General features: G+C 44.4%; 1 protein-coding gene across 2 annotated transcripts in view; it reads left to right on the top strand.

Moving 5' to 3' along the window:
• LOC147886166 (Peptidase C13 family) overlaps window positions 1-24,443 on the top strand; it is a 45,190-nt gene that overhangs the window by 8,971 nt on the left and 11,776 nt on the right. For both annotated transcript variants that reach the window (XM_087395378.1, XM_087395379.1), the window contains exons 4-8: window positions 9,181-9,410; window positions 9,561-9,618; window positions 23,152-23,229; window positions 23,818-23,906; window positions 24,261-24,342. In XM_087395378.1, the coding sequence (XP_087251504.1) occupies window positions 9,181-9,410; window positions 9,561-9,618; window positions 23,152-23,229; window positions 23,818-23,906; window positions 24,261-24,342 (537 nt within the window). The remainder of the gene's footprint in view (window positions 1-9,180; window positions 9,411-9,560; window positions 9,619-23,151; window positions 23,230-23,817; window positions 23,907-24,260; window positions 24,343-24,443) is intronic.

Below are 24,443 nucleotides of genomic sequence, written 5' to 3'. Positions count from 1 at the left end.
GCCCATGACATCCTCTTCTGTTGAAGCTGAACCTAGGGAAATTGAAAGTGTCCTTATAAGATACTACTTCACTCCATGCATATCCACAAGTATTTTTTCTGATTTGTGGATTGTGCTTTATTTCACATTCGTTACTGATCACATATTTGGTTCTTTTGTGAGTTCTTCCAAATCCAATGTATTGGTTATCTGTGTTAGTGACTCACCTATTATGGTTGATCACCATGCATACTTGGTTATCTGTTTTAGTGACGTCACTCATCATGGTTGATCAGCATGCATATGACCTTGAGTATGGTCATACCATCCATAGTATGGTATGACACACATTTGGTTCTTTTGTGAGTTGCGACTCACCTATTATGGTTGATCACCATGCATACTTGGTTGTCTGTTTTAGTGACGTCACTCATGATGGTTGATCAGCATGCATATGACCTTGAGTATGGTCATACCATCCATAGTTTTTTTTTTTTTGCGCAAAAAGTAGTGCTAGTTATATTGCTTGAAAACGAGAGTACAAGAAGGCCTAAAGGCCAGCGGGCTGTAATCACAGAACGGATACAGCCCGTGGTAACAAAATAATTACAAGCCTCTCAGGGCATAATCATCTAAGTGTGGACAAACAGCCACGGTGGGGGCGAGTAATGCCACTGAAGACATTGAGCAGAGTGCTGGAAGAAAAGCTCTTGATGGTCCCAATCGCGAAGGAAGCGCCGTCTCTTCTCCTTCCCAGTCCGGGAGTCCCCCTGACTCTGATCCCACTGACCCTTGAGCGTGTGAATGATCGTGCTCTTGATATCCGGTAGGGTCTGGGTAGCAGAAGAAGCCTGATCTCCTAGGGTCTGCGCGCATCTGGAAGTCCAGATATGCCAGCCTACAATACTCCCTAATCCATAGTATGGTTATGTTTCTACCTTCTTCAGTATGGTTACAACCTCTATAAGACGACTTCACTGTCTTCCATAAGGTGGTGACACTTGTTATATTGCTCAGCCAATCACCATAGGTGATATAGTGCATGAGGTGAACTCCGCATGAGTGGAGTTACAACTATATCAACTTCTGGTTTACTATGTCACCGTACACTTGAGCAGAGGTTATCAGCCTGCCCTATGAGAATGAGACACTTGGCACATCCACAACGGTTCTCAATACCTATGGGGTTTGGTTTTGAGGGTGAGCCTAGGTGGTGGTGTTTGTCTTATCGAGGACAACTGGAGATCACTTAGTTCTGAACGATGAGGTGGAGGTGAGCTTTGGAGAGTGTATCCTCGTTAAATGCATAGCACCCTTATCATTCACATGCACATTAGATAGTGCACATCAAGATTTAATTGTTGGTTTAAGTTTGGGGATAATTTGAGTTTCCTAGCCTATGTAATGAGCTTAGCAAGCCTTGGTTATAGTCTTTGTGTTATGCCTAACGTTAAATGATTGTGTGCTTTGGGAAGAAGGGTCCTAGGACAAAGTATTTAAAGAAAGACTAATTTCTAATTAAATGATTTTCTTCTATTTATCAAAACCTATTTAGGTTATGTTTTTGATTGTTTTAATTACATAGTTTAGCCTTTTAATTTCTAAAAGCTAGCTTTCTTGCTTTTTAGTTTTTTTTGACTTGAAGCTTCTAATTCGTGAGCTCTCCATCATTCAGTTCATCTTGAGACTTCTTCCGTCAGTTGGAGTTTGCCAAGGTCGTGTTTATACTTCCACCTTGCCCTTTTTCTTCCTCAAAAGTTTTCTTGGTGTGCCAAGCTTCCTTCATACTGAATTTCAAATTTGGCCATAACTTCTCCATCCAAAGACAGTTCCATTCACCGTTTGCTTTCCATCTCACAACCCTCTAAGATGAAATATGAGCCCTTTGAACAAGATTTTGGTTCTCAGCATACTTCCTGGTCCGGGTTCTGTTTCTTGATCTGTCTGAGCCGTGTTTCCCGTGCACTGCTTTACTGCTATCTAGAGTCTGGACTTTGTTTTTCAATCCTCTTGAGCTACCGTGTTTCTCTTCAATGCCTTACGCTTCTACCTCAATTCCTCGACTTTTCTAGGATAGAAATATTGTGTTTTGTACTTAGCTTGCTAGTTCTGAGCTAGTGCTTGCACTTGGACATCACCAAAAGATAGATCTTGTGTTGGCTTGGCTTCCACACAAACCCATGGGTGATTTCTACATCAAGACATCACTAAGGGTGCTTTTTTGATCCATGATTGGTCATGAATAAAGCAATTTGGCTAGAGCACCACCAGGGTGCTTGTAGTAATTTGACTAATTTGAGGGATTTTGGTTCAACTCACTGCCTAGGATACCCTTGATGTAGGTGCTAACAACCAATATGCTTATGAATATGTAGGGAATGCTTGCAAGCCAAGTCTTGCAGAAGCGCTCTTGCCTTGCAGTGGTACCATCCATACCATGCTTTTAGATAGCTCATAGGTATGGATCTTGCCTTGCAGTGGTACCATCCATACCATGCTTTTAGATAGCTCATAGGTATGGATAATATCAAGCTAGATGTTGAAGGGGGTGGTAGTAGGATGAACCTATCGCCTTGCGATTACTAGGCTCCAATGTGCAACTAAATGTTCAAGTTAATAATGCTAACCGTTGTCTCCAAGACGTTGCCCTTGGGTGAGAACTCGGGTCGTTGTCCAGAGGACAAGGTTGCATCATGAATCTCTTGTCTCGTGACGTTCTCCCCATCCATTAGGTAGGCACAATGATGGAAAAGGTTGCCATCCTTACTTCCGTCAACGAGGCTATCACACAACCCCATTTTAAAAACTTGCAAACCAATACGAGAGGTGGCCGCCAGTAGACTGAGGATGAAGGATAGACTTGTAGTTGAGTTAGGGCCAGCATGCCTCACAAGGGGTTGACCAACTACAATTGACTTGGGTCTATGATGGCCGACCTAGTCAAGGTTTACCTAACCTATTGGTCGGTTGACTTGATAGGTTCGCCAACTTGTCTCTTGCGCCTGGGTAGCTAGATAACTGGCTTGTTAGGTGCACGTGCACTTGACCTATCCATGCACCCAAAAAACTAAAAATAGAGCTGTTTTGTGCCACCCTAATCTGTTAAGCAACTACAATCCCCAATTTCTGGGGCAAACATACCAGCTTGCAGGCCAGCCAAAAGGTCAGCCAGCAGGGCCAAACAAGTGGCCAGAAAGGCCAGAAATGGCCGACCATAACTGGCCGACCAGAACTGGCCGACCAGCAGGCCGACCAGTTGGCAGGCCCACCGACCAGCTGGCCGACCAGCTGGCAGGCCCACCGACCAGAGCTGGCCGACCTCCTAAGGTCAGGCCTATAAAAGACTACCTACCCCCTTTCACTCTCGGGGACAGGACCTGCAGCTGCTCCTCACCTCCTCCATCCTTTGCTGCAGCCCCTCCTGCTCCAGATCTGCCCCTCCTGCTCCAGATCTGCTCTTCTACTCCAGATCTGCTCCTCTGCTCCAGATCTGCTCCTCTGCTCCTGATCTGCCCCAACTCCTGTGTCTCTCTATTCCTCTCCGTCAGATCTAGCCTTGGACCTCCAGCTGCTGCTCCAGATCTGCTGCCTGACAAGCTTCCACATTTCTCCCCTTCATCTGCTGCCATCCTCTCCTACCTCTAGGGCAGCTTCAGCTCTTCATCATCTTCGTCATCATCGAGCTACACGGAGGACTGCGTTACGCTCCCTCTGCTGCTATTTTTCTACAGTTTCTCTACATGGAATCATCTTTCTGATTCACCTCAGCCACGGTCCTTAAGACACGATGGCTTGAGGTTCTTGTATTCAGTTTTTCATATTACCAACAGGCACTATGTTTTCTGAGTTCCGTTCTTCAGTTGTGTTTGAGTATTGTATATTTTTGATCACTCCACTGCAAACCCTATCGTTTCTCTATATGGTATCAGAGCCATGGTGATCTAAAGACCCCAGATCTTTGGTGATCTAAAGATCTTGCTTCTTCATGGAGGCCATAGGTACGAGGAGCATCACTCCTATGAACATATCAGTTTCCTCTTCATTCCGCTGCGCACTACGGGAGAGACTTCCATCTTCTACTCCCATCCCTCCCTCCCTTTCTTACCTCCATCTTCTACTCCCATCCCTCCCGCCCTTTCTAACCTCCATCTTCTATACATCCCTCCCTCCCTTTTCGGTTTCAGGCTTGACCCTCCCCATTCCTTTGAACAAGGAGGTCATGATCCTTCACCTCTACCACCATCGGCATCGACTTCCAGGATCTACAAGTTCTCCCTAGGCGGGACCCTTTCTGTTCAGATGTCTCTTGATGTTTCGAATCTTCTACATGCATGGAGGCGGGGATAGACTCCTCTCTCCCGAGGTCCAAGATCAGGCACATACTGGCTCACTGTTCAGCTCCGACCTCTTCCTTTGGCAGAATCCTCCCATCTCTGGATTATCCGTGCTGCTACGACATATTTGTTCTTTACCTTTGCTTTTCCCTCCACCTTTCGGCGTTGAGAGGGGGTGGCTTATTCTCTCGAGCTTCACAGTGTTCTTATTTCTACTGATCATACGTGTAACTCAGGCACTTGAGGAAGTGAACAATTCCCCTGCAAGGGCACTCCTCTTGTGACCTTCTCTGCATTTTTTGCATTGCATCTCTTGGGCATTTCACAGGGATAGCCACCACCACCGTCGACATCCCTACACGAAGCTCCAAGCACACAATGTCTGCCCCTCCAAATTGGCAATTGAGAGGGGGTGTTAAGCAACTACAATCCCCAATTTCACCAGCTTGCAGGCCAGCCAAAAGGTCAGCCAGCAGGGCCAAACAAGTGGCCAGAAAGGCCAGAAATGGCCGACCATAACTGGCCGACCAGATCTGGCCGACCAGAACTGGCCGACCAGCAGGCCGACCAGTTGGCAGGCCCACCGACCGGCTGGCCGACCAGCTGGCAGGCCCACCGCCGACTAGAGCTGGCCGACCTCCTAAGGTCAGGCCTATAAAAGACTACCTACCCCCTTTCACTCTCGGGGACAGGACCTGCAGCTGCTCCTCACCTCCTCCATCCTTTGCTGCAGCCCCTCTTGCTACAGATCTGCTCTTCTACTCCAGATCTGCTCCTCTGCTCCAGATGTGCCCCTTTTGCTCCAGATCTGCTCTTCTGCTCCAGATCTGCTAATCTGCTCCAGATCTGCTCCTCTGCTCCAGATCTACACGAAGCTCCAAGCACACAATGTCTGCCCCTCCAAATTGGCAATTGAGAGGGGGTGTTAAGCAACTACAATCCCCAATTTCACCAGCTTGCAGGCCAGCCAAAAGGTCAGCCAGCAGGGCCAAACAAGTGGCCAGAAAGGCCAGAAATGGCCGACCATAACTGGCCGACCAGATCTGGCCGACCAGAACTGGCCGACCAGCAGGCCGACCAGTTGGCAGGCCCACCGACCGGCTGGCCGACCAGCTGGCAGGCCCACCGACCAGAGCTGGCCGACCTCCTAAGGTCAGGCCTATAAAAGACTACCTACCCCCTTTCACTCTCGGGGACAGGACCTGCAGCTGCTCCTCACCTCCTCCATCCTTTGCTGCAGCCCCTCTTGCTACAGATCTGCTCTTCTACTCCAGATCTGCTCCTCTGCTCCAGATGTGCCCCTTTTGCTCCAGATCTGCTCTTCTGCTCCAGATCTGCTAATCTGCTCCAGATCTGCTCCTCTGCTCCAGATCTACTCCTTTGCTCCAGATCTGCCCCAACTCCTCTGTCTCTCTATTCCTCTCCTTCAGATCTAGCCCTGGACCTCCAGCTGCTGCTCCAAATCTGCTGCCTGACAAGCTTCCACATTTCTTCTCTTCATCTGCTGCCATCCTCTCCTACCTCTAGGGCAGCTCCAGCTCTTCATCATCTTCGTCATCATCGAGCTACACGGAGGACTGCGTTACGCTCCCTCTGCTGCTATTTTTCTACAGTTTCTCTACATGGAATCATCTTTCTGATTCACCTCAGCCACGGTCCTTAAGACACGACGGCTTGAGGTTCTTGTATTCAGTTTTTCATATTACTGACAGTCACTATGTTTTCTGAGTTCCGTTCTTCAGTTGTGTCTAAGTATTGTCTATTTTTGATCGCTCCACTGCAAACCCTATCGTATCTCTATATAATCTACTACAGACAGCCTCAGAATGAGGTTTGCTGCGAATCTGATTACCTTTACTTACCCACACCAACCACTCACCCTTTGTCCTCATATGGGGCTCATACGGGGACCGTGATCTCTAAACCCACCCTCTCACTGACTTAATGTTAGTTGTACCATGGATGGTCCTTGTGAGCAGATTACTTACCCATTGTACTGGTGGGCACGTGCACATTCATCAATTTGGTTGTGGCATACCATATTGGAGGCGTCTAGAGAGGGTGTTGAGCCATTTGTGCAGATGCCTTGGCACGCAGGATTGTGGTTCTTGCAGCAGCGGCAGCAATGGAAGGATCATGGCGGAGAGAGTTTATGCCGATGGCTGGGGAGGAGCTTGATATCACTCAAGTGTACACTTGGCTTGGGAGTAGTGTAACCAAAAAACGCGTTTCGCTTGGGCGAAACGCGTAGAAATGTTTCTAGGCGAAACGTTTCGCCAAAATGGGCAAAACATCATTGCATTGGGCGAAACGCCCTGGTGCCACACTATATCTAAGAGCTCTTTTCACAGAGAGAGAATCTGGAGATAATTATTTATGTTTAATATATAATTTATAAAAAATAAAATTTAATTCCATTTCTAGACGAAACGCTTGGCAAAATCTAGAAACGTTTCTTGTGACACTGCTTGGGAGCATGCAGTTTAGTTGTACCCAGTTGTACCCTTGGCCTAGGAGCATGCGGTTCAGGATCTGAGGTGATCTTGCTGAGGCGATTTTGTGTTGCCAGGGCGCTTCTCTCAAGGGGGTTTTACTTATGGCGGCTTTCAACTAGGCATGTGCAGGTTCATCAATTTGGTTGTGGCATGCCAGATTCGCCTTGAGGCTTTTAGAGGGGGTGTTGAGCTCGTTTGTGCAAATGCCTTGGCACGCAGGATTGTGATTCTTGCAGCAGCGGCAGCATACGAAGAATCGTGACAGAGACAGTCTATGCTGATGGAGTGATGCAGACTGGGGAGGGAGTGACGCAGATTGGGGACTATCACCTAGTTTGCCTTGGAGCATGAGGTTCAATTGTACGTAGTGTACCCTTGGCCTGGGAGCATGCGATCAGGATCTAAGGTGATCTCGCTGAGGCAGTTTCATGCCTCGAGGGGGCTTCTACTTATGGCAGCTTTCAACGATGGTGGTTCATGCGACGGATTTCTGCAAATGTTCCAATGAGCTCCCTTGGGTTCCAAGAGCTAAGAGGGGGTGTTATAGTTTAACATCTCCTGATGTACAGTATGAGTGAGGGCTTCTCTATGGGTGTGCGTGCCCAACGAGAGGATCGATCAGTGTAGGACAGTAGGGGGCTTCTGAAAGCGGTTTTATGCACATCCTTGGGTTTAATCCGGATTCGATGGTAGCCACTCTTAAGATCTATCTTGCTGAAAATGATGGCTCCATGTAGTGCATCAAGCAAATCATCAATTAGAGCCATCGGATACCTGTTCAAACTTGCTTCTGAAAGCGGTTTAATGCACATCCTTGGGGTTAATCGGGAATTGATGGTAGCCACTTGTGATAGTATTGTCCAAACTTGCTTCTGAAAGTGGTTTTATGCACATCCTCGGGTTTAATCCGGATTTGATGGTAGCCAGTCTTAAGATCTATCTTGCTGAAAATGCTGGCTCCATGTAATGCATTAAGCATGCTTAATAGTGATATTGTCAAATCCTCTATACTTTATATAGAGAGAAAGGTATCATCTTTCTTTTTCTTCAATATCATTGGTGAAGCAAAAGGTGAGAAACTAGGTTGAATTCGTGCCAACTTGATGTCTTCGCACCTTAGCTTCTTCAGTAAAACTTAATCATAGGGAGGCCTATTTATGGGGTTTGCCCCTAGGTTAAGTTCAATCTTGTGTTGAACATTCTTCTCTGGAGGTAAACCATAAGGCAACTCATCCCTAAAACAATCAAAGAACTCCTCTGCGAGCTGATCAGTCAACTTGTCTATTTCTTCATCTCGGGTAGAGTCAGTGCTAGTTGATGGACCATCAATCGACTCAAATGATGCTGTATAAAGAAAACTCTTTCGGAGTTTTCATCACGGAAACTAATGGCCCTTGAGGCAATCTTTTTCACCTCGCAAAACATATTGCACACCATTCATCATAAAGTGGTAAATGTGCTTTTTTCAATCAATGGCTGGATTCTTCTTGGAATGCCATGCCTTTCCAAGGGTTATATCCGTGTGAGCAAGCCTGGTCATTTCAAAATCCAGCTCTCCGCATAGTCTTGAATCTAAAGCTGTAATTTTGGCAACCCTTTGGTCCCATACTTTAGTAGAGCTTCCATCTGCCATTTTGACTAAATACGCATAGTCAGATGGACTAGTTTTTAGTTTCAGCCTTTTCACGAGCTTAGAGTTAATTACATTGTGTGTTGATGCTTAGTCAAACAACATAATGACATCATGATTGGCCACTTGCCCTTTATTTTAATTAACTCCATACCGCTAAAGGTTGTATAATCCGTTGCTATGGGCTTAGACAAAATGTTATCAGGTGCACTATTCAATAACTAGTAACAAACACACACAATAACACAAGTACTGACCTCTAAGAAGATCCCACTAGTTGGTCCGCTTTGGGACCTCCCGCCATTCCTATGTTGCATTCTGAAACTACCATCTCAGCCATTCGACGATCCTTGTTGCGTGGACAATCTTTCCACTGATGAGGTTGAAGGCCTTTAAAACATAAGCCTTCTCTCCGCGCTTTTCCCTTTTATTTCGGGATTAAAGAGGATTTCGACCAAGTCAGGGCTGCCATTGGTGATACTTTTCTTTTCACCCCAACGGGTACTTGGTTTTGAAGGAGCCCCAGTCGGCTGGGTGTGCCCTGATGTTGTTTAATATGTTTCCCAACATGTTGGATTGATGCGAGTGCAATGATACTTTAGTTCGCTGTTCTTTGCATCCTCTTCCCATTTCACCTTAAGTGCATCCACAAGATTGACTCAATATCCACAACTATTATATTGAGAGAGAGAGAGAGAGAGAGAGAGAGAGAGAGAGAGATTGCTTATTTGTCTGTATGCAGGTAGATTACAGAGGCTACGAGGTGACAGTTGAAAACTTCTTACGAGTTTTGACTGGACGGCATGACTCAGCTGTGCCTCGTTCAAAACGACTGTTAAGTGATGAAGGCAGCCATATTCTGCTTTATATGACAGGGCATGGAGGTGACCAGTTCCTTAAATTTCAAGATTCAGAGGAAATACAAAGTCATGATCTTGCTGATGCTATTGAGCAGATGCGAGAGAAGAGAAGGTGTTCTTAAGAGAATTTTTGTTTCTAGGAGAGAACAAGTTTCTAACGAGAATTTTGCTAGCAAAAACCAGGTGCTGATTTAAGTTAAAAGGAATGAGCAACATATTTGGATACTCATGCGTAGAGTTGATGTGTTGAATTTATGATCAGGTTTAAGGAGCTTTTAGTGATGGTGGACACATGCCAAGCTGCTACTCTCTATTCACAGGTGTGGCTATTATTGACCTTTTCTTGTACAAGTATATGGGCATACTTGACGGCCTCTTGTTTTGGGAGAATTTCTCAATCTTATAGTTGTGTTTCAAACGCCTCATGAAACATATTTTTTTAAAAACTCTTTGATCCCCTTGACCTTAAGGACTGCCTCCCTATAATTTTGGACTGTGGATGACAACTTAATCAGTATCCAATAGTATCCTATATAATGATTAAGTTTTCATAAATGTCCTGGCATCTCCTACATACTTGGAGAAGTGCCATTATGAGAAAATCTTGGTGTGATTGTTTAAGTATGTATATGATCTCTCCTTGCCTTCTTTGCATGTACTGGCAAAATTCTTGAGAGAGAGGATATGATATGATTACCAATTGAGACCTTAAGGATCTATGGGACTGGACACCATAATCAAATAGATGCTCTTACATATAGAAAATTTGAGCAAAAAATTCATTCAAAACTTGCTTGCTGCGAGTATGTGTCTGGCGTGCTAGGTCCAGGACTTTGCTACAGTGCCCCAAAAAGAGTAGGCGCTCAGTGGCTTAGCTGGCTGATCTAGGGGGGTCTTGAGACTGGTAGCATTTCTGCTGTATTTTTCCCTGGTATGCATGTATGCTCGGCAATGGGGGAGTGTGTGTGATTCATTCTCTACCTCCCCTGTGGGACAGATTTTGCAAGTTCTCATGTCCCTTGGAATTCTGGGTCTTGTCCATCTACCCCTTTCCACCTATAGATTGTGAGAAGGGATATCTGCAGCCTGTATTCCCCACAGCTCCATTCATTTGACACCTTCTCTGTGCTGTCCTGTGGTTTTTGTGGCCTCCATTAGCTTGCAGGGATTCTGTTTGCCTAAATTTTCTCAAGCTTGTTGAGGTAAACCATGCACTGGCACATGTCTTCCCCTTAGAGAGGTATCATCCCTGTCTCTACCAGCAGCAGGATAGTGGGCTTTATACATCAGTCCTGAAGTCCCCAATGAGAAATTGTCTGTGGATTGTCTCGATCCTTTTCCAATATGACCAGGAGAGTCTGGGTGCCTATGCAAGGAATCCATAGAGAACCACAGTTTGTACGAGCATAGTGTATAGGATTTTTTTCATTTCCCAGCTCCATAAATGTGCTTTCCTTTGTTTGTTTTGAAAGCTGTATACCCCCCCGCTACTCTCCTTTCCATGCACTGATTCCACTCGTAGTCATCCACAAACTCAAGCCCTAGCTATTTATATGATGCAACTGATTCTAGAGGTTCCCAGTCGAGTGTGAAGGACATCTGCTGGCTTTGTGTCCCAATTACACTATGACTTTTGTCTTTGCAATGTTTACCTTACATGCCTTAGTGTCTACAGAATTTATCAAATGCATTTAGGTGCTTCTACATGTCCTTTTCGTCTTTTGCAAAGATAACCATGTCATTTGCATAGATGAGCAAGAGGAAGGCATAACCAGCAATTTGGATGCCCTCTCCACCATGTGCTCTCATCCATTCTTCTAATTTGATCAATGAATTGTGAGAGTTTCACATCTCCTGGTGTACAGTAGGATTGAGGGATGCTTTGTGGGTATGCCCGCCCAATGAGAGGATAGATTGGTGTAAAACAGGAGGGGGATGGATCTGTACCAGGGCAACTACCTAGCCAGGGTACAACGCATGAGTTCAGCCAGTGGACAGCTAGGTTCGGGCTGTTTTGGAGTACCTGAGGGGTCCGTTTGACCCGTGATCAGGCCGCCCTAGGAGCTGGACAAACGAGGCTTGACTGGAGGCCAACCAGGTCCCCAACTTGGTTGGGTTAACCGACCAGACTGGTTGAGTTAACTCAACCAGACCCGACCCTATTTGGTTGGGTTACGCCGACCTGTGAGTCGACCTAGGCCAGGCTGCATAAACAGCTGGCTGCAGGATTGGGGCCCTATTTATAGGCCCCTCCCTTGCCTTCTTTCAATATCTTGTACCAAGTGGTTTCTCAACACCAAAGCAGAGCTTTTTCCTGATCCCGGGTGCTGAATTGTCTCTCTCTCCATTGCATTTCCTTCTTTGTGAGCTTGCTGTTTTTGCTCTCAATTTGTTGTTCACCAATCCACTGCACCTTACACATGGCATCAGAGCAACAAAACGAGAGGACAAAGAGAGCTGCAGAAGCAAGCGACCAGCAGGAAGGGAATCCACTGTTGTTTGGGGTCATTGAGGGACTCGTGGAGAGTGCTTCTTGCAGGCGTCTAAGGCATGGACAATTCACGGGCGTTTCAAGCTAATGCGGGGATATTGTTTTGTCCTATATCCCACCCACCCTTACTGCATCCCGCATGGATGAAACCATCACCCATGTCTTAAACATGATCGTGTAAAGATCTAGTGGTGTTGACAGAGTTTGTTGCTGAGAGGTGTGGGAAGATCGGTGCGTAGGAGCAAGGCACAGCATGCTTGGGGGCCGAAGGTGACTTTGTGAGAAGGAACAAGAGGCAGGGATAGCAAGCGTTTGGATCGATGGAGTTGAAGGCAGAAACAATTGGAGCAGCCCCTTCCTCTCTTAAGCTCTCTTCTTTTTCTCTGAGCCTCCTTCTCTCTTCTCTTCCAGTTTTTTTCCATCTCCTATTCTTTTCTTACCCACTGTCACGGGGACGTGAAATTCTAAGTACTTTAATGTACTACAAGATCGTGATAACTTTGGTTTTAAAAGTCCAAGCATGGGCTTAATAATGTGTAACTAAACGCGGCATGGTGTCTAGCATAAGCATAATTAATCCCTAGGCCCAAAGGCATTCTAAGGAATTAAAAGAGTGGTTGTTGGGAAATGATGATGTGGCGTTTTTAATGGGTCCCCTAGAGGGCCATCTACCTTCACTGGCCCCCCTAGAGTTCCGGGTGCCTCTAGTGCCTTCTACATGCTCCTTTGCCATTCCTGGACCTTCCTGGGCCTTCTAAACTTCACATGTGTGGTTTTCTCTCTCATCTTCTCTCTTTGTTGAGATTTTGGACTGGTTTTTCAGCCTCCTTCAGCTGAATTTCGTTTTTCTTCATAACTCCTCACCCGTTTGGATTCCTCGACTCCCGTTTGGCCCGATGGCTTCCCCTTTGCCTCCCCTTCGCAGTGATATGCTTTTCCCTCCGTGCGTTTGGTAGAACGGGCAGAGCTAAGCACTTCTTTTGCTGGTCGAGTTTGCAAAAGTGGCTTTTTCTGGACCTTTTTGCTTCTACAACCTCCTAGGCCTCTCCTCTTGCAAAGCTACAGCTTTCTGTTGAATTTCGAGTGGTCCCACGCGCTGGTTGACTGGTTTTTCTCAGTTTTGGAGGACTTTCCGGCAATGAAACTTCTCCAAAACCTTCTCAATGCATTCCTCTCTGAAGCACGCTTCGTTTGAGCCCAAGAACTCCCACTTCTTCGCGATAGAAGTGCTTCTTTTCACATTTTTCAGTGGAATTCTTGCTGGTCGGCTCTTGTAAATGCTCTTTCTTCATGCCTTTGCACTCCTCTTTGGCTGAGAATGCAATTGGGCATTAGCTACTATGTCCTCTTGGCAATTGAGGACTTGCTCGAGTTTTCAGGGCTTGGTGAGTTGTGATTTTGTTGCATATTGGTTGGCCTCGTGTGCCGCCTCTTTCTTGGTTCATAGGTGCCCAAGCAGTGCTACATGAGTCATTCTTTGGTTGGGTACTTTGCTGATTTTATTTTGGAGCTTTGAAAAGCTTTGTGAATGCCATCTGGAACACTCAAAGAGAGTGCAGGTGGGGTGCAGTGTGATTGCATCTGGACAGCCAATGGAATTGTACTCGGAAAAGAGAACGCCTTTGGGTTGAGCCTATGGGTTAAGTGCACTTATGTGATGGTGTTCTATGCTTGATAGCCTTTCGAAGGCTCACTGAATTGGGGTTGCATGCTCAATTGTAGGGAAGGTCTCCCAGATGCAACTTGTAATCATTTCACTGTGAAATATAAAGAAATACCGAAAGGGGCGCCACGGTGTTTGGGGCCAATCAAGTGCACTTGTCTATGTTTGTTGAGCAGGGGCATGCTAGCCTCCATCCCTTTTTCAGTGGTTTTGTTTGTGAACAAATGGGTAAATGCCAAATGGTGATCATGGAATGGTTAATGGTTGTGATATATGCTTTGTGAGCTGTAAATAAGTGCTGAAGTGATTAAAGGTTTAGTTCCGCTGCCCTCTGAGTGATTAGAGGTCGGTTTCATTGGTTCCATTGCCGGGATACCACACACTCTTTCTCAAGAGGTGGGTCTTGGTAGTTTGGTGGAAGGATATCTTTGCTGCACTTTTGGACAGCTGAATATTACAACCATAAACATGGTGAGTACCCATGAGCAAGAGAGCTCCACAACTCCTCAAAGGAGAAGGAAGGAAAGCCTTAATGATCTAGCTAGTGTAGCAGTGAGTCAGATGATGCTACTATGTTGAATGCACAGCTTGCAAGTGCAGTGACTGCTTTGACTCAGCTGACTCAAAATTTGGCTCAGATTGTGCAAACAAATGCCAAGAAGAAGAAGAAATCAAGAAAGCACAAGCACGGAAAGAGTGAGTACACACATGCATCAGCTTCTCATGGCGGACCGCACACTCATGCATCAGTTTCCCATGAGGGACAGCCATTAAAAATGACGCAGAAAGTGACTTCCAAGAGAGAGGAATCCCCCGAAAGAGCACTTGAGAAAGAGGTACAAAACGTACAGCCAGTGCAATAGTATGAGCAGCCAGCACAGGCCTTGGTTTGGGTACTTCTACTCCTCAAAATATTAATGTGCAGTCCATAAATGTGGCTCAGCCACCTCAGCCATATTTGAGGCAGCAACCTGAATATTTTGGTACAGATTCTATCTTTGATGCTATGTTGATTTCACCGCCAACTGGACATAGAAAGCAAGCCATGTATGACAATTTGGGAATGCAGCCAGGCATGCAAGTCACAGCATATGCTCCCATGCCTAATGTTCAGCCAAGCATGGCTCTCCCTAGTGAAGGGAATGCTGCAAAAATTCAGCGATCTTTGGGACAGCCAATATCAAATGTATATAAAGAATGTAAGGATGGTGGTTCTCATGTCAAGTTTGAGACATATAATGGAGTACAGGACAGGTACAAACCCCTCACATTCCTTCAATAGTTTGATGCTGCATTTCTTGGGGGTTTGTTTACAGAAGCATCCAAGATGAGGAAGGTTGCCACATTTTTGAAAGGCAATGTACTTAAGTGATACACCAACCTTATGCTTCATGGAGATGCACCTGCTACTTGGCTGGAATTTAAGCAAGTGTTCTCTTCTACTTGGCTTACTCCAACTTTTGAAGTTGAAGTACTTTCACACTAGCATGACTTGTCATACAAACTTTGCAAGAATCTTGATGATTACACCCAAAGGTTTTGGGATGTTTTGCTGCCATTGAGCTCTTACAGGCATGTTTCTTTGAAAGAGCAAATAGAGAGGTACTGTTGTGGATTGCCTAGTGAGCTACGTGATTATTGCATCAAAACCAAGGTGGGTTCTATGACTCGATTAATTGAGAATGCAAGGACAGCATATGCATGGATGCAGGATAAGAATTTGGGCTTTATGGACAACAAGAAAGAAGACAACACTGCCAAACACCAGGATAAGGACATCAAATCTGAAAATAAAAATTATGGCAAACAACCGTTTCAAAAGGGAGGTAAAGCCCAATTCAAAGCTGGTCAAAGGCATGGACAGCCTAATAAACAGCCCCCGTACCAAGTTATCTGATGAAGAGAAAAAGTCACTCATGGAGAAAAACAAATGTTTTATATGCAAAGGAGAGGGACACAGCTCTTATGATTGCCCATCCAAGAAAAGAGACAGGTCAGATGATAATAAGAATGGTGATAAACAGGTTGATTGGAAGGGCAAAAGGCCTAAACCTTCCGTAGGACTTCTTCCAGATGTGATTGGGAGTTTGCCACATGCACATGATGAAGAGGAAACGAAAAAGACTGAGATGTAAAACCAAGGTGGGTTCTATGACTCGATTAATTGAGAATGCAAGGACAGCATATGCATGGATGCAGGAGAAGAATTTGGGTTTTATGGACAACAAGAAAGAAGACAACACTGCCAAACACCAGGATAAGGACATCAAATCTGAAAATAAAAATTATGGCAAACAACCGTTTCAAAAGGGAGGAAAAGCCCAATTCAAAGCTGGTCAAAGGCATGGACAGCCTAATAAACAGCCCCCGTACCAAGTTATCTGATGAAGAGAAAAAGTCACTCATGGAGCAAAACAAATGTTTTATATGCAAAGGAGAGGGACACCGCTCTTATGATTGCCCATCCAAGAAAAGAGACAGGTCAGATGATAATAAGAATGGTGATAAACAGGCTGATTAGAAGGGCAAAAGGCCTAAACCTTCCGTAGGACTTCTTCCAGATGTGATTGGGAGTTTGCCACATGCACATGATGAAGAGGAAACGAAAAAGACTGAGATGTGCAGAGCATGGGGAAAAATCAGAAATCAGAATTGTTTGTTTTTCTTTGATTCTGGGGCAAAGGCGAATTTCATAACTCCTGATATGGCAAGAAGGCTTGGCATCAAGCCTGAGGAAATGGGGCCATCCGGCATGTGTGATATGACCAACCCTGAACTCAATACACTTGTCACTCCTATCATTGGCAAGTTGAGGATGCATATCCAGGGATATCAGGATACAGAGGACTTCTACATTATGCCTTTGCCAGAGTGTGATGCTTTGCTTGGGATGCCTTGGATGTACAGGGTGGGGACTGATGGCAAGTTGAGGATGCATATCCAGGGATATGAGGATGCAGAGGACTTCTACATTATGCCTTTGCCAGAGTGTGATGCTTTGCTTGGGATGCCTTGGATGTCCAGGGTGGGGGCTGATGTGCAGATGAGTTTCTTTAACTCATAGAGGCAAAAATCATGTACTTGATGTAAAGTTGAAAGGGGAGTCCATCCCTGTAGTTTCAGCTTCTTGTATTTTCAATGTAATAAAGCGTCATATTTCAGCGTACTTGATTTTTGTCAAAGAGGACAGCCAACCAGTTCAGGAAGGCTCTACTCTTTTGGCTTTAGATAGAGAAAGGGCTGCTTTTATTTCAGATTTTCAGGATTGTTTCTCAAATGCACTTCCTCAAGAATTACCTCCCAAGAGGCCCGAGGATCATCAAATTGATATAATTCCAGGAAGCTCACCGCCTAATATACCTCCCTATCGTGTCAGTAAGGCACAACAGGAAGAGATAATGTCACAAGTGAAGGAACTCTTGGAAAAGGAATCAATAAAGCCAAGTAATTCTCCTTACTGTTTCCCTGTGTTGCTTGTGCAAAAGAAGGATGGCAGTTGGAAAATGTGTATTGATTATAGGGCTTTGAATAAAGTCACAATTAAGAACCGTTTTCCAATTCCACGCATTGATGATATATTGGATCGGTTGGAAGGTTCCTCAATGTTCAGTTGTATAGACCCTAAAAGTGGATACCATCAGATAAGGATACGGCCTGAAGATGTCTACAAGACTGCCTTGTGCACTTCATTTGGCTTATATGAGTTCCTTGTGATGCCTTTTGGTTTGACTAATACACCTGCCACTTTCAATAGAATGATGGACAGAATTTTTAGAGCACACAAAAAGTTTGTGGGCACTTTCTTCGATGACATCATTGTGTTCTCTAAAAATGAGCAGGAGCACTATTGTGTTTCAAGAGTTGAAAAGACACAAGCTGTTAATAAACACCAAGAAAAGTGAGTTCTTTATGCATGAGATTCATTTTCTCGGTCATATAGTGTCAAAGGATGGAGTCAAGATGGATCCTGCAAAGGTTGAGGCCATAAGGAGTTGGCTAATTCTGAAAAATCTGCATGAAGTCAAAAGCTTTCTTGGGTTGTGTTCATACTATTGGAGGTTTATAAAGTACTTTGCAGAAATTGCTTCTCCCTTGCATGCTTTAGAGAAGAAAGCTGTACCGTTTTGGTGGGGACCAAAGGAACATGCAGCTTTTGAAGAGCTGAAGCAAAAGTTGTGTTCTAAACCCGTTATTATCTTGCTAGATCTTGCAAAACCCTTTGCTGTAACTTGTGATGCATGTGGGAACAACATAGGAGGCACTTTGATGCAAGATGGCAGAGTGGTTGCATATGAGAGTAGAGTTCTCAAAGATGCTGAATTGTACTTGCAGACATACAAGAAGGAAATGTTAGCAGTGATACATCCTTTGACCACATGGAAACATTACCTTCTTGGAGCTGATTTTTATGTGCAGACAGATCATCAGTCACTTAGATATTTTCTCACGCAGAGAAAATTATCTGAAAAGCACATGAGATGGGCTAACTTCCTCTCAATGTTTCATTTTCAAATTGTACATGTGCCGGGTAACAAAAATGTCGTGGCTGATGCACTTTCCAAGAAACCACAGCCTGAAGCAGTCTCCAAGAAACCCAATGTTTCAGCAGTGAGCATTGCTTACAACAATGTGTTAGATGTGATGAAAAATCAGTATGTTAATGATGCTGAATTTTCAACTATTTATGATAAGCTTTCTGATGGTCAAAGGCATGATCACTATATGTTGAAAGAGGGTTTCATTTTGATGCATGGACGACTCTGTGTCACTGATCAGATGCGACAGAAAGTCATGCTCCTCCATATGCAGGACATAGGGGAATTACAGCAACAATTACAGTAGTGGAGCAATACTTTTATTGGCCATCTTTGAGGAAAGATGTGGAAGAATATGTGAGAACATGCATGGTTTGTCAGAAAGTAAAGTTTGACAGGCAGAAGGCACCTGGGTTGTTACACCCTTTGCCGATTCCGGATAGACCATGGCAAAGCATAGCTATGGATTTTATGTTTGATCTTCCACGTACTCCTACTGGACATGATGGATTGTGGACAATAATTTGCAGGTTTAGTAAACAAGCCCACTTTGTGCCAGTAAGAAAGAAAATTACAGCAGATCAAATGGCCAAATTGTTTCTGCAGCATGTCTTCAAGTATCATGGGATGCTTGAATCCATAATCAGTGATAGAGATCCGAAGATGACCAGCCTCTTTTGGAGAGGGCTGTTTGAAAATATGGGCACTATGCTGAATTTTTCGTCATCTTTTCACCCTCAGTCTGATGGACAATCGGAGCAGGAAAACTCTACCATCTTGGATATTCAAATGCTATGTCTCAGACCACAAAAGCAAATGGGAGCATTATTTGCCTTTGCTGGAATATGCTTACGATAATACGGTGCACACATCCACAGGTAAAGCACCTTTTGAAATAGTGGAAGTTGCCAGGAAGATACCTCCCATTTTGCATACAAAAGAGAAAATCTTCGAAGCTGATCGTTTTGTGGAAAGCCTTGAAGAGGCTTACAAGAAGATTAAATATGCCTTGCAAAGAAGTTAGGACAAGCAGAAAAGAGCAGCAGATAAGCACCGCAGGGAATTGGTATTCACAGAAGGTGATTCGGTTTTGCTGCGTTTTCAGAAGGTAAGGCTGAAAAATAAGAAAGGCAAGGAAAGGTTGTACACAAAGCTGAACATGCGTTACTCGAAGCTGATCGTTTTGTGGAAAGCCTTGAAGAGGCTTACAAGAAGATCAAATATGTCTTGCAAAGAAGTCAGGACAAGCAAAAAAGAGCAGCAGATAAGCACCGTAGAGAATTGGTATTCACAGAAGGTGATTGGGTTTTGCTGTGTTTTTAGAAGGCAAGGTTGAAATATAAGAAAGGCAAGGAAAGGTTGTACACAAAATTGAATATGCGTTACTATGGTCCTTTCTAGGTTTCTGAAAAGATAAACGAGGTAGCTTAGAAGCTGAAGTTGCCTCCGCATTGGAAGATACATAATGCCTTTCATGTGAGCTTGTTAAAGCAATATCATGGAGATATTCGTGAGGATTTATCTGATGAGGTGCAGCCTAAAGTGGAAGAACAGGATGAACTTCTGGTCCCAGAGCAGATTCTGGCACATAGAGATAGAAAGCTCGAGGGTAAAGTTATCCGTCGCTACTTGGTAAAATTTCAAAATTACCCATCACTTGATGCGAAATGGATGGAGGAGGTGAACTGGTAGATTCACTTGGGATATTGCATCTTTACCTTGATGCTTTCTAGTTAGAGCCGATTGCGGTCCGGGCTCCTACAGGTAGTTCAGCAAAGCGAGCGTCTGGAGTATTACCTAGTGTTCGAGAGAGGGGTAGCACCTCCACTCCCTCAGTACAGACGGGCTCACTGTGATTTCATGAGGTCGCTTGATGACACTGTATGTTTCATCCGAGATACTGAGCTGATAGTAATTCTGCTGTGAGACTTCATGATATTGATGCATCTTGACTATTGATCGCCGAGGATCACATAGATTTTGAGCAGTGTATATGGATGGATGCATGCCTCTTCTAGCCATATTTTCACTATCTCTGTATACTATAGCTGCGGCTTTCTTGTATACTCTTTTATGCTATATTTCATGCTCGCTCCTGTGTTTTGGGGCAGAAAACTGTGGTTTGCTGTTTCAAGAGAGGGGTATGTCACAAGGGCGTGAAATTCTAAGTATTTTAATGTACTACAAGACTGTGATAACTTTGGTTTTAAAAGTCCAAGCGTGGGCTTAATAATGTGTACTTAAACGCAGCATGGTGCCTAGCACATAAGCGTAATTAATCCCTAGGCCCAAAGGCATTCCAAGAAATTAAAAGAGTGGTTGTTCAAAAATGATGATGTGGCATTTTTAATGGGCTCCCTAGAGGGCCATGTACCTTCAGTGGCCCCCCTAGAGTTCCAGGTGGCTCTAGTGTCTTCTACATGCTCCTTTGCCAATCTTGGACTTTCCTGGGTCTTATAAACTTCATGTGTGTGGTTTTCTCTCTCATCTTCTCCCTTTGTTGAGATTTTGGAATGGTTTTTCAGCCTCCTTCAGCTGAATTCCGTTTTTCTTCATAACTCCTCACCCGTTTGGATTCCTCGACTCCCGTTTGACCCGATGGCTTCCCCTCTGCCTCCCCTTCGCAGTGATATGCTTTTCCCTCTGTGCGTTTGGTAGAACGGGCAGAGCTAAGCACTTCTTTTGCTGGTTGAATTTGCAAAAGTGGCTTTTTCTGGACCTTTTTGCTTCTACAGCCTCCTGGGCCTCTCCTCTTGCAAAGCTATAGCTTTCTGTTGAATTTCGAGTGGTCCGACGTGCTGGTTGACTGGTTTTTCTCAATTTTGGAGGATTTTTCGATGGTGAAACTTCTCCAAAACCTTCTCAATGCATTCCTCTCTGAAGCACGCTTCTTTTGAGCCCAAGAACTCCCACTTCTTCGCGATAGAAGTGCTTCTTTTCGCATTTTTCAGTGGAATTCTTGTTGGTCGGCTCTTGTAAATGCTCTTTCTTCATGCCTTTGCACTCCTCTTTGGCTGAGAATGGAATTGGGCATTGGCTACTATGTCCTCTTGGCGATTGAGGACTTGGTTTGAGTTTTTAGGGCTTGGTGAGTTGTGATTTTGTTGCTGCAATTTCTTTTTGCCATAAGCTATTGGTTGGCCTCGTGTGCCGCCTCTTTCTTGGTTCATAGGTGCCCAAGCAGTGCTACATGAGTCATTCTTTGGTTGGGTACTTTGCTGATTTTATTTTGGAGCTTTGAAAAGCTTTGTGAATGCCATCTGGAACACTCAAAGAGAGTGCAGCTGGGGTGCAGTGTGATTGCATCTGGACAGCCAATGGAATTGCACTCGGAAAAGAGAATGCCTTTGGGTTGAGCCTATGGGTTAAGTGCACTTATGTGATGGTGTTCTATGCTTGAAAGCCTTGCGAAGGCTTAGTGAATTGGGGCTGCGTGCTCAATTGCAGGGAAGGTCTCCTAGATGCAACTTGTAATCATTTCACTGTGAAATATAAAGAAATACCGAAAGGGGCGCCACGATGTTTGGGGCCAATTGGGTGCACTTGTCTATGTTTGTTGAGCAGGGGCATGCTAGCCTCCATCCCTTTTTCAGTGGTTTTGTTTGTGAACAAATGGGTAAATGCCAAATGGTGATCATGCAATGGTTAATAGTTGTGATATATGCTTTGTGAGATGTAAATAAGTGCTGAAGTGATTAAAGGTTTAGTTCCGCTGCCCTCTGAGTGATTAGAGGCCGGTTTCACCCACCCTCCCCTCTAAGATGGCTAAGAAGCATGCCAAGATCCCCATCTTACCGACCTTTCCAGTGGACTGGTAGTTGGATGGCAACAAATTGGTTTTGCAGTCCTACGACCTAGTAGACTTTGTCCTCGGGAAGTTGCAAAGCCCGATCCACTTGATGAAACCCTTTCCTTTCTTCAGTAGAGGAATGCTGAGGGTTTGGATCAGCTTTGGGAAAGGGTAAATGCACGTGTGCAATCTTTGATTTTCTTGAATCATACTACTTAGGTCATCAATCACATCAAGCATATGATGCTATCGAAAGGCATATGTGAGCATTTGGCGTCACTCTACAATCGTTGAAGAGGGTATCTCTAGAGGTACAGATGAGAGTGCTGAATCTCGCCATGTTTGCTACGATGCGGAAACACATCAACAAGTTCTTCCCTGGTCACAAGTGGGAGGTTGAACACTCTCACGTGGGAAGAACTCGTGCCTATGGTACTTGATCAAGAGAAGGTGCAGAGGCATTGGCTGCCTTGGAGAACAAAGGTTGGAGCAAAGGAAAGTATAACTTTTCTACCTCCTCAAAGAAGAAGTTTGATGCAGAGAAGGAAGCATTGAAGGTGAAATGTACGTGCAACCATTGTGGACAGAAAGGTCAATACTGGAGGAAGTGTTAAGGAAAGGGTATCGTCTAGAATAGCTATCGCTCCAGTCTTTATACATCTGCAGATCTTGGATTCTTTGACTTCTTCCGCAGGAGAGGGGGTTGCCCTGAAGGTTGGTGATTCCAGGGAGTGAATCTTGGATAGTGGTGCCGTTCGGCACATGTCTCCATCCACGATAGGGTTCCAAGACTTCAAGCCCAAGGTCAACGATGTCTACATTAGTTACAGGTCTACCATCAAAGTTCGTGGAAAGGGAAGGCTCGAGATCATCCCGGATGGTAGGGGGGGGGAAGCATTAAAGTTTATGACTATACTGGTTCAATGCAATGAGATCTAGTAGAATTAAGTGTTTATTGTGTAGATTTGGGAATAAACCTTGGCTTTTTGTGGATACGAACAAATCCAATGAGGATGTGCCTGAAACGTTAAAAAAGACTACAACCATCGTGCCACAAAACATTGAGATAAGTTGTACCGAGTATACACTTGTTGTCCAAAGTGGCAATGTGTCTAGAATGTTCTTAAATATGACCTTTATATAGCAGTTAGTTGACCATACTTGGCGCATGACAATGGAGTTTAGGTAGGAAAGTTGGCTCAAATAAAAACTACATATTAGTATTAGCTAAAAATAATTTTGTGAATGCTGCCTTTCATGCTTGCATTTCGGTTCTGAAAAAGGAACATGTGAGGATTTTAAAAGGTATTGTCAAATTTATCTTATTTTTTGAAACATAATGATCTCATAAGGCTGCTTAATGATTTTTTACAGCTATACTCACCAGGAGTATTGGCAATTGGTAGTAGCCGGAAGGGAGAAAACTCATATTCTCATCATCTTGATGCTGAGGTAATTATGGATTCAAGTTCTTACTTGGTCACGCATGCATTTCCATGCACGTCGGCGTACACATGCACATGCACACTCATATTCTTGCATGCATACATACACACGTCGGGTCAGGTATGCAAGCACACACACGTGTGCGTGCGTGTGTAGGCACAAGCATGTTGTATATGTGTATGTGCCCCTATATATGTATGAATGTAGATATGCATGTATGTACATGCACTTCATGCAAGCAAGTGTGGATGCATTTACTTCGTTTATGCATGTATGAAAGCATTTATGCATTGGTGTTTTATACATAGTCTAGTGTGTGCAACGTGTTTTGTGGGTTGTGTATATTTGTACATGTTGTGCAAGCATGTGGCTGCCTCCATATATATATATTTGTGTGGGGGAAGGATTGTGCATGTGCACATGCACGTGCACGTGCACGCACACACACATGCACATGTGTGCATGTCACAGTGCACGTGCGTGCGTGTGCATGTGTGTGTGTGAGAGAGAGAGAGAGAGAGAGAGAGAGAGGTCATCACATATTTATGGTATAGAATTGAATACTTATATATACTTTTTGTACCTTTACCTCAGGTTGGAGTGTCGGTTGTGGATCGGTTTACCTTTTACACATTGGCCTTTTTTGAAAACCTTGACATCTATAGCAACTCTTCCCTCATCCAGTATTGTTTAGCTGCTACTTTTCTCAATTGGTGTTGATGTTGAAACAAATATGTTATGTCAAGTATGTGGTAGTTGAAATCACTTCACATTTGTGCCAGCAGTGGAAACTTTTGTTCCAATGTGTGGGAAAGATCTTATTTCTTGGAACCAAGTTTTAGCAAGACTTGTAAAGGGATTATCTTTTTTACCTTATATGTAGATCATGTCTGTAGTAACTGTGAAAGGTTCATCAACACATGCCTTTTGAGGAATGTTACTATGTTTGCCTGAGCTGAGAAAATTCAACTACTTTTAAAAAAATGCATTTAGGGTCTGACCAATGATCCATTGACTTTTTCCTGTATATTGTTCAGACTTTTTCAATCGTACAATCCAACCCTGCTTATGTCGCATGCCCATTATCGAGTTGACCTGTTCAGCCGTTCGTTAGATGAGGTAAGCTGGATATTTTGTCCCTTTTGACTCCCGAATTCAAAAGTATGATCTGTTGCAACAAGGGGAAGGATAGCTCGTTTTTTAAAGGGGGACATGGTCCA

Source organism: Dipteris shenzhenensis, chromosome 24 (genome assembly GCF_047967505.1).
Source record: "Dipteris shenzhenensis isolate YYH24624 ecotype China chromosome 24, Dip_SZ_1.0, whole genome shotgun sequence".
In the NCBI taxonomy this organism is placed as follows: Eukaryota; Viridiplantae; Streptophyta; class Polypodiopsida; order Gleicheniales; family Dipteridaceae; genus Dipteris; species Dipteris shenzhenensis.
Note: the sequence above shows the minus strand (reverse complement) of the source record. Positions and strands in the feature narration are given on the sequence as shown.